Source organism: Diadema antillarum, unplaced genomic scaffold, assembly GCF_040938485.1.
Source record: "Diadema antillarum isolate AM-2024a unplaced genomic scaffold, OU_Dant_1.0 seq00000161_RagTag, whole genome shotgun sequence".
Taxonomy (NCBI): domain Eukaryota; kingdom Metazoa; phylum Echinodermata; class Echinoidea; order Diadematoida; family Diadematidae; genus Diadema; species Diadema antillarum.
In genome coordinates, this window is record NW_027271232.1 from 621,760 (window position 1) to 642,500 (window position 20,741).

General features: G+C 39.3%; 1 protein-coding gene across 1 annotated transcript in view; it reads left to right on the plus strand.

Annotated features, from left to right (window-relative positions):
- The first annotated feature begins 323 nt into the window (after positions 1–323).
- Positions 324–20,741, plus strand: part of LOC139727982 (acetylcholinesterase-like) — a 20,671-nt gene continuing 253 nt past the window's right edge. The window contains exons 1-9 of the mRNA XM_071638952.1: positions 324–443; positions 959–1,118; positions 1,688–1,765; positions 11,785–11,903; positions 14,712–14,876; positions 15,561–15,854; positions 17,199–17,542; positions 18,103–18,275; positions 18,970–20,741. The exon at positions 18,970–20,741 is cut by the window's right edge and continues 253 nt beyond it. Coding sequence (XP_071495053.1) covers positions 396–443; positions 959–1,118; positions 1,688–1,765; positions 11,785–11,903; positions 14,712–14,876; positions 15,561–15,854; positions 17,199–17,542; positions 18,103–18,275; positions 18,970–19,064 — 1,476 coding nt within the window. The 5' untranslated portion in view covers positions 324–395 and the 3' untranslated portion in view covers positions 19,065–20,741. The remainder of the gene's footprint in view (positions 444–958; positions 1,119–1,687; positions 1,766–11,784; positions 11,904–14,711; positions 14,877–15,560; positions 15,855–17,198; positions 17,543–18,102; positions 18,276–18,969) is intronic.

A 20,741-nucleotide genomic window follows, 5' to 3' on the forward strand; every position in this document is an offset into this window, starting at 1 on the left:
CTAGAGACGATTGCCACTGAACTCGCTACATCTAAATCAGGAGATACGTGCCATCGACAACAATGGCTTCGAGATTAGCTTTGTTCTTGCTCGCACTGACATTGTGCTCGCTACCGTTTGTGACGTCGACTGACGGAGACGATGGCGGGCAACCCGTGGTCAAGACAGCCAGGGCGACTTTCCTCGGAGAGCGTCACGTAGTAGAGTCGAAGCAGCTGCCCGGCTTTCGGAAAACCGTAGCCGCCTATACGGGGATACCCTACGCGGAGCCACCGGTGGGGGATCTTCGCTTCGCCCGGCCCGTAGGGAAGAACGTGGAAGGAGAATTCGATGCCACTCGACCCCCTGTTGCGTGCTCTCAAGCCGAGAATCAGTTCTTACCGATCACTCTAGAAATGACAGAAGACTGTCTTCATTTGCATGTATTCGTACCTGAACCGAAGGTATGGGAAGTTGAAGATAACTTTTCTGAAAATCTAAAACCTACTCCACATGTAGCTTCATAGAGAACACTGTATTAAACCATTGTAGTTAACTTTCTCTTCATGAGAGTTTGGAGGATAAGGTAATATAGAAATGGGTTTGATTTATATTGATTGAAGCCAAGTCGGTTTGATGAACAGAGGCCAACATATATCATAATCATTTTGTTGATTTTTTCCATCCAAGCAATTCGAGCGTCTTCCTATGTGATACTCCAATGCTCCCTCGTTGAAATACTCATTTTGGATTTTCACACTCTCATTTATCACCTGCGTAAAACAGTCCCTTTACCATCGCTGCATGATACTCATCACGTCACTTCAAATGCTGAAATCGTTTTTTAAGACGAAAAAGAAGTGATTATGATCAGGGAGGTGGTTCAATGGAACTCTTTAGCAATCATTGAAGAAAAGACAAATTTCTGCTCTTACTGATTAAGAATATAGTGCATCTTATTATTTCACTTCAATGGCAGCCCGAATCTCAAGCCGTCTTGTTTTGGATCCACGGTGGTGGATACCACATCGGGGCCCCGCTAGAAAAGTTGGCTCATGCACTCCCACTCCCAGCTCTTGGCGACGTCATCGTTGTCGCCATCAACTACCGTCTCGGCGTGCTTGGTTTCCTAGCCACAGGTACTGTCTTTTTCTCACGACCGGACGCAAGCCTTGCATTCTCTACAAGAAATTTAACAACATTTAACATGATTTTCCCCTGGGTTAGCTTACTAGAAGTATTTGCAGTCCACATCAGGTACTTATTTACGGAGTTCCTAACTTGATACTTCGGCGCCATGAAAGATAAAAACATGCAATAATTCACAAAATTAAGTAGAATACAAATTTAGAATGACGAACCTATCTTTTAGTAGGTAAAAATGTCACTGTTTTATGGCAACATGATTAAGTATCTAATATATCTCTCAAAACCCTCATCTGATTTTCGTAAAACGTAAAACCTCTTCTTTGATTGATTTTGTTTCATCAAACGCAAGACAAGTATGATGAAGAATTACTCTTTAAAAAAAAAAAAAACTGTTTTATCTGCATTCAATTGAGACGTTCCAGCTTTCTCTTTACACTGAGACACGAATGTACCACAAGCTTAATAGCCCCTTGCATAGAATTATGACCTCATCATGTTTTCGTTTTCTCCTCTTTTGGTGTGGTTCTTTTTCTTTTTTATTCTTTGAATGGGAATTCAGAAAATGACGAAATTCCAGCAAACCTTGGACTGCTCGACCAGCGTCAAGCTCTTCTGTGGGTCCAAGAAAATATCGCTGGTAAGGTCACCCCCAACACCTTTGTCATTTATATCAGAGTTCAAATTCTGTGTTTCTCCTCCTTTGAATTTGTTTTTCTTCTGTCCGCTTCCCTTGCATTTCTGTTTACGACTCCATCCCAGCTTTTTTTTTCTCCTCCCTTCACATTATTTGACGTGTTGTTATATGTACTGTTTTTTCTCACGATACCCTACATACACTTTGCTGTACAGTTGTGCGAATAATGATTGTAAACAAGCATAAATGTCATACTTCTTTCCGAAGATTTCCTATCAAACATGTCAAAGGTGATCTGGTCACTACCATTGATTACACGCTGACTTTAGAGTTCCCTGGCCTCTTCAAAGTATCTGCTGAACTTTTGTTTGACATGTCACAAACTTACGGCCCGCAGGAACTCTTACTGAAAAAAACAACACAGTACTATACTCGCCTCCCCTTCAGTAGGCATCACATAACACTTTCCTTTTATTGTTCTCTACACTGTGCGAATATTGCACGACTATATGTATAGTGCTATGGGTTGAGGCTTTCTTCGATTGGTTTCACTACCTTGTAGGTACCTCAACCCCGAAGCTTGACCCCTCGTGACCTCACGTGTGTTGACCTATCACATGTAAATACATCGAAGTTAGTATTAAAGACGCTGGTGCTTCTAGTGACAAAATTTAAAGAAAAAAAATGTAACTCGACGATCTGTCCATATGCCTCTTTCATGTCACAACACAATAGTACCTTATGAACAAGCAAATTCCATTATCTCATCCTAAATTGCACGCATGGTTAATAGGCATTGGTGAAGACTAAGAAAATTCTAACTATATCTGTACTGTATAATTACCAATGCTTCCCCAAATGAATACATCCTTTCGAGGAGAAAAGAACCACGAGTTCGAGGGGAACGCAAGGGATGCTGGAGTAAAAATCACTGCCCATTATGGGGAACATTTTGGCCATGCCCTTATTTTCTGAAGATTGTAAAGGTGTTAGGACTGAACCCCCCCCCAAAAAAAAAAAAAAAAAACAAACAAACAAACAAAAAAACAAAACAAAACAAAACAAAACAAAAACAAAAAACAAAAACAAAAACAAACAAACATCTTAAATCCGTATTGGTCAGTTTTCTTCTAGAAGTGACTTTCAGCTTCATGTTCAAGTTAGCTAGATAAATGGAGTGGAATCAGACAAGTAATTAGAACGTCATGAAAGTGTCATTAACGTCGGACAGAAGACAAAAAGTTCCATAATTTATAAGTCCACAACATTATACAGAAATAAATGGCATCGGTCAAAAATATGGGGGCATCCCACGAGACCGACACCCACGAGTCATACGGTCCACGAGACCGACATCAATAATAGGTCCATGAGTCATACAGCCCACGAGTTATACGGCTCAGGAGTCATACAGCCCATGAGTTCGACACTACGCACAAAAGGCTCATGAGACCGACACTAAGCAAACATAGCCCACGAGACCGACACTAAACAATAAAGGCTCATGAGACCGACACTAAGCAAAGAAAGCCCACGAGACCGACAGTAGGCAAAAAAGGCCCACGAGACCGACAATAAGCTGAAAAGGCTCACGAGACCGACACTAAGCAAAGAAAGCCCATGAGACCGACAGTAGGCAAAGAAGGCCCACGAGACCGACAGGATAAACAGCGCCGTCTACATGTCAATCACCTGTACAGGGTGTTCCATGAACGGAAAAATAACATACTGGCGGGTGTAATTTCGTAACGCTATCAATTGAAAGATGGTGACCATCTACGTAATTATGAACGTCATCAAATATGTATTTCTACATACTTCTGGGGGGGGGGGGGGCAAGTGTGTCGGGGAGCGACATTGCTATCAAGTAGAAAAATTGAATTGTATTCTTCATGCCCCCGTTCCCCCCCCCCCCCCCAAAAAAAAAAATAGAAGAATTAGTATTCTTCATCCCCCCCCCCAAAAAAAAAGAGAGACAAAAACACAAATGAATTTAACAAAGGGCAATAACGATGTATGAATCAATTTTAGAGCATTGATAATGCCATCGGGCTATTTTTAATAGGCTTTCCCAGTTTTTAGCTAGCAAATGGACAAGATATAAATTTTACCTCTCTTCTTTCCCGGTTCACTTGTTACTTATTCTATTTTATGTATTCTACCCTCCTGTTTTGACGTCTTGCAGTAAGATCTTGTGTATTTGTAATTTTCTTTGTCGTATAACTTTGATGTAATCTACTGATTAAAACGTTTTATGTCGCAGGGATTCACCTCAAGTTTGTGGCTTGTGTAATCCTCCTGCGAACAGTACATTTTATCGTGAAATACAATAGCTGTTTTCATGGATGCATCTGTTTTTTTTTTTCCGATTCCCTAACGCTACCTTAATAGACGATTACGTTATTTTTGATTTTTAATTGATACTAGATCAACACCCTCGCAGGTTTATTGTAGAAAGATCTGTTACACACTTTTACTGTACTTTGTTCATTTTTTTTTTCACAAACACACACCCATGCAAACACAATTAAAGATCCTGATCATTTGGGGAGGGGGGGGGGGGGGCAACTGATGGGGTGACACCCTGCCGGAGATGGCAACTCTTCTTTTCCATCTCTCATATCTTCCTATGCTATTATCAGGACACCATATACAATTTATTGGTCTATAGGTGGCGCTGTTCATCCTGTCGGTCTCGTGGACCTTCTTTGCTTAGTGTCGGTCTCGTGAACCTCTTGCGTAATGTCGGTCTCGTGAGCCTTATGTATGCGTAGCGTCGGTCTCGTGGACCTTTTAAGTGGAGTGTCGGTCTCGTGGGCTTTGTTTGCTTATTGTCGGTCTCATGAGCCTTTTGTGCGTAGTGTCGGTCTCGTGAGCCGTATAACTCCTGGGCTCATTTTACTTGATGTCGAACTCGTGGGCTTTATTTACTCAGTGTCGAACTCGTGGGCTGTATAACTGGTGGGCTGTATGACTTGTGAGCTGTATGACTCGTGGGCTGTATGACTTGTGAGCTGTATAACTTGTGGGCTGTATGACTCGTGGGTGTCGGTCTCGTGACGTGCACCCAAAAATATTAGGTTATAAAGGTGAATGCAACTTATAGCGCGATAAATCCATCACCTTGCAACTGTTCCATGTTATGTCTTTGAAGACAAATATGACAAACATAAAGTTCTGGAACATGATCCAGCAAGCAGATCGAGACCTATAATACTCAAATAAAATTTTCAAATTGCTTAGACATTATGCAAACATTTGAGGCCAAAAGTGTAATTAATTCTCTTTTGTTTCATTGCAATGTGTAAAAATAATTGAAATTAATTGAATTGAATTGAATTGTTGCATAATCGGCGAACACATTCAGGAGATTTGTTTTGAAAAATTTTTATATGTACATTTTGATGATTAACAGGTTGTGACCAATGTCATGATAACATGAGAAACTTCCAATTTTCCAGAGTTTTATCTGCATTTTGCCTCTATCTGAACAGGAAATGGAATATCACATTATCCGTGAACATTCCTCAGAGCAAACCGTTAACATGATGCTGGTTAGCCGTAAAAGATACTTTGAATGTGATGTACAGGATTCTATACCCTTGTTCAAAACATCATAATTGATAAATCTGATGGTATTCTAGGGCATTAATAAGCTCTCATGTTAAGGCGAAAACGTCACTTTGGGACGAATACGTGGATACACGCCGTTAAATCACGGCGGTTAATTACATGTTTTGTTCTCAAATGTCGGAATTTAAAAGGAATGTTTCTCGCTACATATGCCACTACTATTAGTCATTGGCTCACTTTTATGCCTGATATGAGACATAGAAATCAGCGCATGATAACATATACCTTCTTTTGAACATGGATAATCGCTCGATGCGATTCAAAATACAGAGCATGGAGCAGGCAAATGAACAACATTTAATACTTTGAACGAAGGAATGAAAGCAGTTAACGTACTCTAAAATTATTAGTGGACTACCCCGAAATATTTCACATGCTTAAGATTTCCCATTAAGCTTTTTATTTCTTATTTGCATTCTGTTTGGAAATTGATGGTGGTGAATATGAGCCTTGTTTTGACGGCCAGTTTATAATACGGAATAGTGTTTGAGCATACAGCAAAATTCACTGAAAATAACTGTCTTTGGAATATCGATTTCTATCACTATAACAATAAGCTACATCAGCCATGAGAATAAATGAGGTAACTGAAATATTGTGCTGGTGAATCATGAAGAGTGGTGTGAATAAAAACAGGAGAGAGTGCCGAAAATTATCTTATATACATAGAACATATCCAACAGCGTGATATTGTACATCAAAATACATTTCATGTTTATCCGAGTGACGTTGTCATGTTTACGAAGATTTCATGATCATTTGCATCATGCATGATAATCATACCCCATTCTATTGCGTTATCTGAGTTTGCGTCATTATACTAAATAATATAGTTCAATGACATCCACACATGGTAAACAGTATACGAGTTCGAGACTTATAAAGGTGCGGTTTACTTAGTATCTTTTCTACACGCTTTTCTATGCTTATCAGGTGGTCTATCATTATGACCATGTAAGGTAAAAGCAAGGAAGGTGCAAGCGTATGAATGCATAATTAATTCTATTTTGCTCGAATCCCCTTCGACCATTCATCATATACATCGGATAGGCCTACATGGGTATGCAGTGATGAAGTCCTGTAAGTTAAGCACGTGGTTTACCTTACAGTCACTCAGACAATGGGACCTACTTAGGCGCTATTCAATGTACGTGCACAAATAAAGGGACCTAATGTTTGCAAAGCCATATAAGGGCAATTTCGTGCAGCAGCAAGATCCTTGTAGGGATAACAAACATGCAACCCAGCTCACAGCAAATAGAGTTCAACAGGGCTTTCCGGGGACCCTTTGGTCAGAGTCCAATGTCTCATGAAGTGAGCACTCCTCTTCGTGTCCACGAAATACCGGACTTCCCAACTCATTTGGTATGGAATTTGGTTAAGCTCTATGATTGCCTGTCCATGCAAACGCAATTTAGCATGCATTTATCTTTATCATTGCAATCAAGCTGAAACGTCAGATATCACAGAAAAATTTATATACGTTCAACTTTAGAGTATTTTGATTGCACATATATAATATAGGGTCAAAAGTAGAGAAGTCATTGCCGTGAGATCATGATCATGAAGTCATTCTGAACTATCAATCATGGAAACTAGCTCAACATTCATATCTTTATCGGTGTTAGAACTCGAATAGGGGTGGAAATCTGGCACGTTCAATACCGCTGTCTTTACGGAAACTATCGAATTTCATTGATACGGCCGGAGCTCGTAAACAAGGCCGTCACGTTTAATACGGGATGCTTGTAGGAGATCATGGTTAGTTGCGATGCTCACTAATATAACGGCTCACTAATAGAGCTGTAGTATCATATACGACAGGACACCCTGGATAGATAGAACTATGAATGTTGTTACTTCTTTGTACATTATGAACGACCTTATACATGTACTTAAAACGACAACTGAGTACATGAGTATGTGGTAAGAGACGTCACTTCCACACCCCATGCCCCTCTCTTTTAGACTGTCGCCAAATGCAAATGACAAAGTCATTTCAAACATCAATGTCATCTTGACTTTTTTTTCTAAAGTTTCCTGTTTGACGTTCATTGTTATTCATTATTTACAAATTTAAAGTGGCCAGATATCACACGAGATTGTAACGTATATCGTAACTGGGAGCATTTGCGCGAGACACAGTTACACGGATTACCGCACCGTGCCAGACTGCATGAAAGATTGCCTGGTGTGATACGAAGTTACTGAACAATGTCATCACATATTTGGTGCCAGGTAAAATTGGCAGAGGTAAAAATGGCAGGGGTAAAAATGGCAGGGGTAAAAATGGCAGAGGTAAAAATGGCAGAGGTAAAAATGGCAAAGGTAAAAATGGCAGGGGTAAAAATGACAGGGGTAAAAATGGCAGAGGTAAAAATGGCAGAGGTAAAAATGGCAGGGGTAAAAATGGCAGGGGTAAAAATGGCAGTGGTAGAAATGGCAGGGGTAAAAATGGTAGGGGTAAAAATGGCAGGGGTAAAAATGGCAGAGGTAAAAATGGCAGAGGTAAAAATGGCAGGGGTAAAAATGGCAGAGGTAAAAATGGCAGAGGTAAAATGGCAGAGGTAAAATGTCAGAAGTAATGAGAGCGATTTCGTCAGATATAAACGTATGAAGAGGTCTTGAATGATATCCTAGTCAGAGCAAAATGTATTTCTCGAATTAACAAATCCAAATTGCAGATTTGAAGAATATTGATTTAATTATGTTTTAAAAAGATTAGAGCACTCTCATTATTCTGAGTTTGATTCAAGTGCAGTGGCGTAATCTGTCTGTGTGCAGAGAAATAATAAACCAGCTAAGAGCCTAGTAGGCCTATGGGAAATTATTTTCATTATTCAGTAATATTGTTATCATTATTATTATTATCATTATTATTATTATTATTATTATTATTATTACTATTATTATCATTTATCATTATAAGGGCGTTCCAACAATGATGCAAAACCCTTAAACAGTATAATCCTACGTTGTTTCGCCAAATGAAGTTATCACACACACACACACACACACACACACACACACACACACACGAACCCACTTTTGGTATAAACATATACGCAGATATACATACTCTCACATACACACTCTTACACAAACGAATTCCGCTCACGTCCAGGCTAGTATATTGTCATTACTTTTCATTTTTTGAACTGTTTAGTGTAAAGAAGTGAAGGAGACATAGTCGAAGCAAACCACTAATTTTTCACCTGTTCAATATTATTTTCTCACATTCAGGTTTCGTAGGAGCCTGTTTATCTCACAAGGCCTGATCACGACATAATGTAGAAGTAAATATACAAAACGCAAAAAATAAACTACAGCAGATGTATCGGCAGACATAAGTAAACTCTTGCAAAATATTCTATTACATTGTTCATGTATCACATGGCGCAAAAATAAATAAGCTCTTGCAAAATATTTTATTACATTGTTCAAGCATCACATGGCGCAAAAACAAATATCTCGAAGTTTAATGAACACTTTGTAGTCACTTTACAAACTTATGCCTATTAAAACTGGAGACGAACTTTAGCAATAAACTGTTCTAGTGAGAGTAAAAACTGATAGTTTGCCACGGGATTTCTTTCAATCATTGTTGAATGAATCCGCAGGCGAAAAAAATGTAAATGTTTGATGCCTTTCAAACTTAGCTGTTGCTCCAAAGTCAGATTCCATTATGTTATCAACATGGTGTGTTGCTAAAGATTGGTAGATTCAGCCACCGAAAATGACGTTGTTCCCTCCTTATGCAACAGCAGTAAGAAAATCCAATCCAACCCCATCCAGGTATAGATTGAAATCACCGCCTATGACACTATGATCGCGATTCAATTTACACAGGGATCGCTGAAGCTCTGCAAGACTCTCTTTACATGTGCCGCGGGGAGAAATGTAACACTGCCCTTTTAAATTTCTCCCAGTGGTAACAGAAACAGTAAAAGATCCCTGCCAATTTTTCATACCTGCATGTCTGTTATCAAGCAATTTTATTTTCAGAAGTTTGCACACTTTTTAAAATACTTATTAGCCTAGTATAGGACCTACCAGATCTAAAGTAAGTTTGATATTTTACGGACAAGATACCTATAGAGCTGTATAATATTTTAATATGTCCATTTTAGGTGTGTACCGAGGCTCATCTTTTACTGATATAATTGGATTGTTGCCTGGCCGAGCATTTTTCAAGTTACATGAGTGTCCCATATTTCTCCCCGTGTCCCATTTCTCCCCGGTCTCCCTGTGCTTTATTTCAGGAGAAGGCACGAAAAGCGCGTATTGCGAGAAAGGTGTCAGAAACATGAAGAAAAAAAAAATTCTCTGTCACTTTTACCTCGTCCTCTTGCATTTCAACGACTAAATTTTTATCGATGGCATGTTTTATCTCTAGCATTATGACCACTGACATTTCGACCACTGACAACTCTACCTCTGACATTTTTACCACATAATTATTTACCTCTGCCATTTTTACCGCTGCCATTTTTACCTCTGCCATTTTTACCTCTGCCATTTTTACCTCTGCCATTTTTACCCCTGCCATTTTTACCCCTGCCATTTTTACCCCTGCCATTTTTACCCCTGCCATTTTTACCTCTGCCATTTTTACCTCTGCCATTTTTACCCCTGCCATTTTTACCCCTGCCATTTTTACCTCTGCCATTTTTACCTCTGCCATTTTTACCCCTGCCATTTTTACCCCTGCCATTTTTACCCCTGCCATTTTTACCTCTGCCATTTTTACACCGAACCACATATTTGGCGTTGGTTTTCTGTTTTTCGTCTAATTGTCACTGGACATTCAGTCTGAAGAATTTGACAAGCAGTTTTGAAATTCTTATCTCATTGCAGGAATGTGTATCATGAGCTATGTAACGGAGAGGTTGAGACTGCAACCCCGCTCCACGCAGACAATTTTGGTGAAAAACACGTCAACAACAACAACAACAACAACAACAACAACAACAACAACAACAAGTATCATCACTCTAATGAATAAGAAGTGTCCGAGTGTTCTGAACCCAGATCCCGGTCTGGGTCCCCAGTCCCCATACCTCTCCCACTTGGACTGGTCAGTGTCCCACTCCGAAAGGACGTTTTACAGCCACGGTGTATTATTTGGTGTAATTTACCTCACACACTGCCATGAAAGAATGTAAGATAGCGGAAATTCATCCGCAACATACCTATACCAGTAGCAAGATACACCGTTTTGTGTTTTATGATTATATTCGTGGCTTACATTCATGCTAAACGACTGGAAGTGAAATGAAAGTAAGAACGTAATGCACAGTCTAGAAATTAATAGGACATTACTTTAAGAAACTATCGAATGAACTTTATTCCCCAGGGTAGCAAGGAAGCCTGTTAAAAGCGTAGCAAAGCACAGGTTGACGAACGCTGAAAATGCCACATTGCGTGCAATGAGTAATCAAAATCTGGCTGTATCGCCTTGTTTGGTTTGGTTAATCATATTGTTGACATATATCTACAGACTGTATGTATTTCAGGTTGAAGAGAAACACTGTGATTCAATGCTATACAAATACTCCCGACACGGTCAAAGTACAAAACTTGCCAGGTCAGACTGTCTGATCACAGCGCACTTTTGTAGCATTTTTACAAGCACTTTATGTGACATATAATTGATAAAAAATCACACGGACTTTTTTTTCAATAATATTTATTTTTTGACTTTCAAATCAATACAAGACACACTTGTATAATATTATCAGATGATGCCGCTGTGCAAACAGAAAAGTTACACATTCTTTTTTACTCAAATACCCAGGAGGTAGAACCTTTTTTGAATGAGCAATACTTTCATAAAAATTGAAATTAAACTTGATATTTCTACACGTGGCATTCCAATCATCAAATATTTATAATTGAAAACAAAGAAAAAAATCCGAAACAACACAATAATACAGCAAAACAGAGTGTCATCATCTTGTAAATTTGCCCCCCCCCAAAAAAAAAAAAAAAATTGACAGATGTCATCCATTCATTTCGACATTTCTTGTTCCTCAAACTTGGAAAAAGTGCAACTTGTCATTGTCATTCATGTACTCAGTCATGCATGGCATTTGTCAACATAATTAGGTATTAATGGAAACAGGAAGGGTTCTCCTTTCCTCGCAACTGACGTTATGCTCCCATAGCTCACAGTCATCAACAGTAGCCCTCCAATGTTAAGGTACATCTTTTTTTTTTCATACCAGGTTATACCCAAGGGGATTTGCTCATTGTATGCGACTTTACCCATTCTTATCACTATGACTTTAATCATATCAATGAGAGGAGATTAATGCTCTCTAAATCTGCCTTTCTCCACACCATGAAAAGATTATAAAGAGAATATTTCTTCTTTTTGTCTATTTCAGCTTTCGGCGGAGACCCCAATAGAGTGACAATCTTCGGTGAGAGTGCGGGCTCCGGGAGCGTAGCCCTCCAGATACTCTCGCCAATGAGTGCTGGTCTGTTTAGTGGGGCTATCATGCAGGTGTGTATAGTGCTACCAGGTTAAGGTAGAATATTAGCGTTCTAGATTTGTGGCGATATATCGGATTAGACATTCATAGGATGAGTGTGTAGATATTTGTTGATTAATGATATAGTCTTCTGCTCAGCTTTTTCTATCGTACACATCAATTTCATAGTCAAACCAGAATTTTCAACCGTATATTATTTTCTAACACACATTTGATAAAAATCGATATTCATGTAAAGTGTAATGTTTAAAGGGAAGCAGTTGTGGGATTTTTACTGTAATGATAATTAGGAAGAGTAAAAAAACATAACCTTTCAGCAGTTTATACGCGTGTAAATGAAAAACCATCTCCGTACGTGATTTTTGAAAAAATAATTCGTACAAGCGATCCTGTAAGAGCCGGCAAAAAGATGGTACGTCATGTATGCCCTACTCACCAAGTTGACAGCCGTGCCTCTAAAAACCAATTTAAGTGTTGAAATAATTAGTTGCAATTTTATCATATAATGTGAAAGCTTGTGGTTTTGTTATTTCAAACAAAATATTTCAAGCTTAGATATATATAATTAATGAAAAATTAATATTGTTAACATAAATTTATATATATTTTAAAACCAAATATACCATGAACTTGACATCAAATAGGCACGGTCCTTTCCTAGCTTCCGTCCGTGTTGCATACTTCTTAGCGTAGAAACCACTCTCGCGCGCGAACTCTTACCATACTAATGTACACAGTACTCCGTCTAGCTGATTTTGGCGTTCAAACCGAAGATAACCTGTGCAAGAGAGAGTCGAATTCTTCAAAGAAAATATTGTTTGTATCTCAATATTTCTGTAAGTAGTCAGATATGGCCTTTCCTCGACAAAAAAAAAAAAAAAAAAAAAAAATCTATGACGTGAGCCGGGAAGGGTAATTAAACACAGGGGGTCGTAGGGATATGATTTCGCTCCACTTTGCCGTGCGCGTGTTTTTTTTTTTAGACGGCGCAGATTGGGGAAACTAAAAATCTATCGGGAGCCCTATCCCTAAACCTAACCCTAATCCTAATCCTAACCCTAACCCTAACCCTAACCCTAACCCTAACCCTAACCCCAACCCTAACCCTAACCATAACCATAACCATAACCAAAAACCCTAACCCAACGTTTTTTCCCATAGGTTTAACACGCGCCATGCCCCAATCTGTGCCGTCTTAAAAAAAAAAAAAAAAAAAAAAAAAAACGCTTGCCGTGCATGTCCAGTCGGCACTGGCAGCAGCTAGCTCAGTGGCACTATACTGCAGTCCAACCCCGGCTGCAGCCCCACGGTAAATTAATGAAACATAGCTAGTCACTTTCCTTACCTCTCTACTCTTTTTTTCCCTCGGTTCTCTTCGAAGTCGATGCTCGAGGTGTTTCTGTTTTATAACTCATGTGAGCAAATGGTCGGGATTGCATCTAGCTTCAGGAGTTTTCTCGTTTTGTAACCGAGGGCCACAGCCTGGCGGTCCACGTAAAAACATCGCTTCTCAATAATGGTCCACGCACAGAGGTCACAACACGATATCGAGATTCTGTAGGCCCTAAGTTTCTTATGTTCGCCATCGTTGTACCGAGATTTCCCAGCTATACAGCTCACCTTTCACTATACTTTTGTGGGTCTCGGACGGAAAAAAGGATTTTCTTGGGAAATTTTCTGCACGATTCGAGCAAAATTACTGATGTAAGATAGCCTGACCAGACGACGCTGAATGCGGTCGCCCCTATAGTGTACTAGCAGGCCTGTAGCTGTGTAGAACCGTTTCTACCTACAATCTGTACGTACTAGAACATGTATGAGCGGCGACAGGGCTGCAGCTGCGCTTGTGATAGACTGGAAAAGTGTGAAGGGCAAACCGCGTACGGGGTATCTACCATATATCTAGTTGTACCGTCCACACGTGTACTACTGTGCGAATATAATACACAATACATACATACACACACACACACACACATACACACACACACACACAACGTAGAAACAATGTCAAAATACTACTACATACATGTAGTAGCAGCCACCGACGTCTTCATGCATCCGGGTAACTAGGGAGCGTACGGATAACGAGCAGAACACGGCTGGGAAGAGTTGTGCCTCGGTGACGTCTGACTTTCCGCCAGGACTTGCTCATTAGCATATTTACCATGCAGATTCACACTTTTTCAACCAAAATTTACGAGTTTATTTGGTGATTTGAAAGTTTGTTTCCGGTGAAAGTAGTTAATTGGAGGTACCAACAACAACATTTTTATTTTTTAATTTCGTAAGGACTGCTTCCTTTTAATAGGCCTAATACACACCTATATGCCTATGACTATAGAAAAAGAGAGAGAGAAGGACGGAGAGAAAGACGGATAGACAGACACACACATGTGTGTGTGCGTGAGTATGCGCGCAACTTGTGGTGGTGGTGGTGGTGGTGGTGGTGTGTGTGTGTTTGTGTGTATTATGCCGATAAGAAGTATCAACATGCAGGAATATGGTCGTTAGGGCTACTTTGTATATTTGTTACTATATATGGCTGAAGTAAATATTGTAAACACAAGCGAAGTGGATGCGGTTCTCTCATCGTTCTTTCAGGTTTTCGACCGTTTTAGTTCTGTAAATGCCCGTTTTCCATTTTGTTGGTCTTCGAAAATGTGATTACATGAACAATCATTTACATTTCAGGCCAAAAACAAACAAACAAGCAAACAGACACAACAAGAAAAAGAAAGAGAAAAAGTGACGAGACAAATTAGTATATATTCTGCAAATGTAATTCCCCTTTTTCTCCATTTCTTCATTTCTGTCAGAGCGGCGCTCTTGCTCTTTGGAGCAACTTCCCGGACAAGGCCACTGGGGTTTACCTCACCACGCAAATTGCTGCAGAAGTCGGATGTGATGTCACATCATCCAATGCGATGGCCGAGTGTCTACGCAGCAAGCCCTTTGAAGAGCTCAAAGCCGTGCAGGAAAATGTAAGGACTTTATATTGTATCTCTCCGTCCTTTTATTTTTTACAGAACGTCACCCTGATGGGACTATGAGTTGATGTCGGGCCACCAAACTTACAAAAAGTTGTTCTTTTGTGGTCCGAGAGGGCACCCGAGATTGAAAATGGATTACAGGTGTCATTATTATTTTTATTTATCTCGAACCATTACCGTGTGTTTTAGGGTCAAATTTAACGATTTAGTGGCTTGATCGAGCTAACAGCGAAAAAACAACGACCAAAAAAAAAAAAAAGAAAAAAAGAAAAGAAGAAGAAGAAAAAAAAAAAACACAAAACGTCAGAGCTGAGTTCGGCTATCTATTATGACATGTACGCGTATGTATGTTTGAAATGCGTAATGAAGGTGTTCCCTTTCGAAATTCAAATGATAGGCAGCGAAAACATCCCGTGCTGAAATATTTGAAGGAAGAGAAGGATTCTTTGTATATCTCTGAAAGAACAAAATAATATTTAATTTTTACCACAACGCGTTACGAAGCCAGAAATCGATAACTGCACATTTGGGTGGAGTTTAGAACGTTTTCGCTCTTTTTACTCTAGGTGTTGTTGTTTTTTTTAATCGCCAGATTCCATAGATACAGCGCCCTATGAATCAGATTTGGTACCTTATGTACTGTACTATATTTTGTATCCCCCCCCCCATCTACAGACAACTTTCGAAATTGCTCGCTACATGGTCTTGCCTGTGCCCGACGGCGAGTTTTTACCGAAAAGCGCCGCTGAACTGGCGGCCGAGGGGGCCTTCAATAAGGTCAACATCATTAGCGGCTGCCTGAGTGAAGAGGGAGACGTGATGGCCAACGGCGTGATGTTCGGCCAGGACCCCGACGTCAAGCCGTCTGTGAATGAGACCGTGTTCAAGGTCATGCTCGCAACCATGTACCAGATGACTGAGCCAGTGGTCCAGGATATGGCAAAGTTTGTCTACTGCAATGACGAAATGGTGAGGATTGAAATCTTGGTGTTGACTGCCAGTCAGTTTGTCCGTGTGTCTGTCGGGAGGTTGTTTGTTTGTCTATCTTTCTTTCTATCTTACTCACATTTTCATTCTATACTGTATCTGTCTATCTATCTTTCCATCTATTAGTGTGTACATCTTTTATACTCATCGTATGACATCAAATATATTGAAGCAAAAGACGGAATGCATATTGATAATACGATTTTATTGAATACTGATTGGGAATAATAGCGACATTAGATTTCACAAACCAAAAAAAGTTTCTGTTTATTTGTTTGTTTTTCACTGATTGTTACCAGTAGGACTTCATGCACGTGCACCAATTATTCTTTGATAAAGAATAGAAACCAATTGATTAATGATGTCATCAATTGGGAAATAGATCCTTGTTAAACTGAAACGGCCAACACCTACGTTATGGATCAACAGAATCCGAGATGATTCATGTCTCAAACAAGAATCCAATTTTATCATTTTACAAAATATGACAGTCAGAACATCTGATTCATAATAAATTACACTGAATAGAACTGATGCCTATTAAAGGGGTACTGAACAAGCTGAAAGGTCAAAGATTTTTTTTCAGGTGTAAGTCGATATATAGGAATGAACAGTGACAATACAGTGTCAAGAAAGGGTAGAAGTATGTAGACAATAACTAGTATTTCATACATGAACGTAGTAGTAGTAGTAGTTGAAGTAGTAGTGAACGGTGAAAGGTCAAATTCAAAGGTCACTACGTCGAAATTACATTCTAGAGCCATAACTTCAGCTAGGAATATTCATCGGTATTGTTATCTGGTTGGGATATGAATAAATCAACAATGAATTGTTTGAAACGGCAGTGGTGATAGGCCTAAGGATAACAATCACAGAAAATTAATTTGAATGGAATTTCTTCATCTAGTAAGCCTGCTGGTGGAAGTGTAAAGATAATCTGAATTGAATTGTACAGAATTTATTATTGATAATTAGTAATTTTTTTCAAAAAATTCAAATTGGTCCCAAGTCCAGTGTGCGCAACAGTGGAAATTTCCTGGTTGTCTTTGTATACATTCCCTTTTACGTAGCATGTTTCCAACGCAGTTTACCGGCATTTATGTTTTTTTCTTTTCATTTTAAGTGATTTCCTCTAATTACGTGCTCATGTTTGTAAATCATTACTGTGAGTTACTGCCTACAAAGAAGTAGTTGTCTCAAGAGGTTTAATTCACAATCCTTTTCGCTAGCCACGGTACACATAGTTGCTGTTATATTTTTTTTATTCTTGCAACTTTTTAAGTTGTGATGTTCACTCTTCTACCTCAACACCGGCTTACTTTACAGCTCTCAAACCCGGAAGCTAACTTCATTGACCCCTTATGTGATATGGCGGGAGACAACTTTTTTCTGTGCCCTGCTTTCTCTTACGCGAGGCAACTGAGTGCGGCTGGTCTCAACGTCTACTCATACGTCATGACCCATCGGCCGAGCCACTCCATCTGGGGTCGCAACAAGACGTGGATGGGCGCCACGCACGGCGAGGATATCGCCTACGTCTTTGGGTCTCCCTTCGGGGTGGATAGCGAGGACAAGGAAGCGGACTATTTCCTGATTGGTCGCTTCACCGAAGATGAGGTCGAAATATCCCGGCAGATCATCAAGTACTGGTCAAACTTTGCCAAGACAGGGTAGGCTTTGATTCTTGGTACTTCAACATTTTACCTTCGTGATGCCAAATAACATATGAGGGCTATATTTTTTAATGATGCCTGCATGACATCAGGCATATGAAGATCCAGACATGATGTCCATTTAGTGCAAACAGTTTTTCTTCATGTTCATAAAGTCAGCATAATGAAAACTGGTACTTTTGATGTATAAAGAGCAAAACAAAAACAATTTACTGGAAGGCATATCACATGACGAAAGAAACTGCAACATTGAAATCCCTCCAAAAAGAGAGAAGGAAAAAAATCATGTAAAACTCACCGCACCTCTTATCGAACCTAAAATCACTTGGTCTTGGTCTTGTTGGTACTTGGTCTTGTTTCCTTAATTCGCCAGAACTGTAAGTCCCAGGTGATTTCAAAGAATGTTTGAACAGAACTGATTACATGTACATACAATAGAATGCTTGAACACAGCCAAAATACTGCTGAGTATAAGATTGCTTGATCATAATTTGGCGTTTTACTGTATTCACCATTTTAGTCTTCTGTTCGTACCATCACTTCTTTTGTCGTTTCAGTGATCCTAATTCAGGATCCGACGATGAGAAGTATCCAACATGGCCCAAGTACCAGGCCGACGCCCCGGTGTACAAAGAGTTGGCCCGCTCCTTCGAAACACATACTGGAACTATGTTTGGCAAACGATGCTACTTCCTCGAAAAAGTGCTACCGAGTCTTATACAGAATTCAGGTAATTAAAAACAAATGGTCAAACAATTAAAATCAACGAATATCAAACTTTTTGATAATTATCATTTCGTAGTTGGAATTGCTATGGAATTGGAATTTGCTTTAATGATAGAGTCTGAGAGATGGAAGTGGCAAAATATTGGAAAATGCTCGAAATATTTGTTCATTGATGATATTCTATTTATCTGAACTACGCATGCTTTTATTTGGATTCAAACGTTTCAGCACAACGCTCCTTGTACTGAGTGATGTCTAGGTTAAGATGTTATAATCTTGGACAATGTCATTTGTTGAGGATATAATGCTTTGCTCAGTCGTAGAAAAAATAATTATGTACTCGCTGCCTTTTGCCTTTTGCCGGAGTAGGGTAGAGATCCTAACGTTGCCAAATGTATAGTAGGTAGTATGGTCCTAACATTGCCTAAAAGGCAATGCAGCGATCCTTCACTGAGATCTGAAATCCACACATCTGTTTGGGTCTGTGATAATTACTGAAATTCAGTGATAAGTAAAAGTTGAATATTAACCTTGTATACTGCAATACGTTTCAAAGATCTAAACGCTGTAACTTTACCCGTGCTGGACAGTCTAATAATGGTGGGTATAGATAGTGAACGATCACGAGTGCGATGGTACAACAACGAGGTAAAAGATAAAGGCGCTCTATTCCAATTCTGCGTTTGTTTTTATCACAGCTGAAATGGCTCGTCTGAAGGCTCTGTTGGAAGAGAAGGTCAATGCAGACAGCAGCAAAACCTGCGAAGATCCAGACAACTGTCCCGAGAACTAGAACGTGGGAAAGAGACAAGACTAGGATCAACGTGACGCATCAGAGAACACGGGCTTCCGAGATGTATTATTGTAATCATATATCGTATGTGAGTTAACGGAGAATAAAATACAAACAAGTACCCGTCACAGATTCAAATAATTTGGCGAGAACTAATGTTGTAGATTCTGATCTTGTTTAGCTTCTCAGTGCCTTGTAGTAATGGTTGTCATGACAACCCAGGTCATCTTTACTGACTCGAGGTTTCAATCGATCAGATTTTTCTTGCGTTTGATCATTGTTGGAGTCCCACACATCTTAATTGTGATCATTTTCAAAGAAATATAAAGATAAAATTATAATTTCAATTTACTCATCGCGGCTTTCCCTATGCAATTTCTTCGAGCAAAAAAAAAAAAAAAAGAAAAAAGAAAAAAAACCCTTTTCTACACTAATGACTGATATTCCAAATGGGTTACATGAGGCGTATATCCACTCTTTATCTGATTGCGTTTGCATTATCTTGACTACTTGATTTTGGTAAGAGGGAGAACGTATGAACACATTGTCAGTAATTTACATTAGATACAGATCCTGTAACATGTTTCCTTAGTAACAGACATTTGACCTATCTCACTTTAAAATGCATATTGTAAGCGAGAGATGGATCTCAATAATTATTATGAGTACTCCCTGAAACGACTACACGATATCCACGTACAAATTGTTTGTTACAAAATGACGAGACGATTTTTGACACATCGGTAGAAAAATGTCAGAATTGCGTATTTTGTGGGATTTTACTAACATGGAGGCCTATGGAGCATTCGTGTTTTTTTTTTATCACCGTATATTCTTTGTACCGTGTAAGCACCATCTGAGATCATGCAATAAATTATTTTGAATCGAATGTATAACAATGTGTATGTGTATAATAATGTTCTTTGATAAAGACATCGATTTATCGAATGTATGCTACTTTCAGGCAAAGATTAAATTTTATGAAATTGTGTTGATGGCAATGCCAAATGGATATCAAATATACTAATCAATACCTTCCTATTTCTTCCTTTTCTTTTTTTTTTCCGAGGTGTTTTGCATATGTAGGGCAGACATGTAGCAGAAAATTGGTCGAGATGCTTACATCCGGCGGAAAGTATGAAATTTTGCATATAGGGGTATTTTGGGGCGCTGATTTCAAATATTGCCGTATCCAAGAGATCTAACCACGGGGTCGGCCGCCATTTTGAATTGCAATATGGCCGCCATCACAAAACAAATTTAAATATCCGTACCTTCAGTTCTGAATGACCTGTTGCGCCAAAATTTGGTACACATGAGCGTTTTGACGTATTGAATTTGATGACATTGATTTGAAGTGTCTGACAAACAGCGAATGGCCGGTTTTTTGAATTTCAATATGGCCGCCTCGACGAAATATTCAAAATTCCTATCTCGATTTCTAAGTGGTAAGTGACGCTGAAATTAGGTGTAAACAAGTATTTTAACATACTGAGTTAAGATATTAACTTATGTGATGTGTCTGACAAACGCAATGCCTGCTATTTTGAATTCCAATGTGGCTACGAAGACAAACATCACGACTAACATTCACGGGCATGTCAAAAAGTGCAGCAAGTAGGAAGCAAACTGCACCTTTCACTGACGTCACAATGTAAATACAGCAGCGCGTATTCA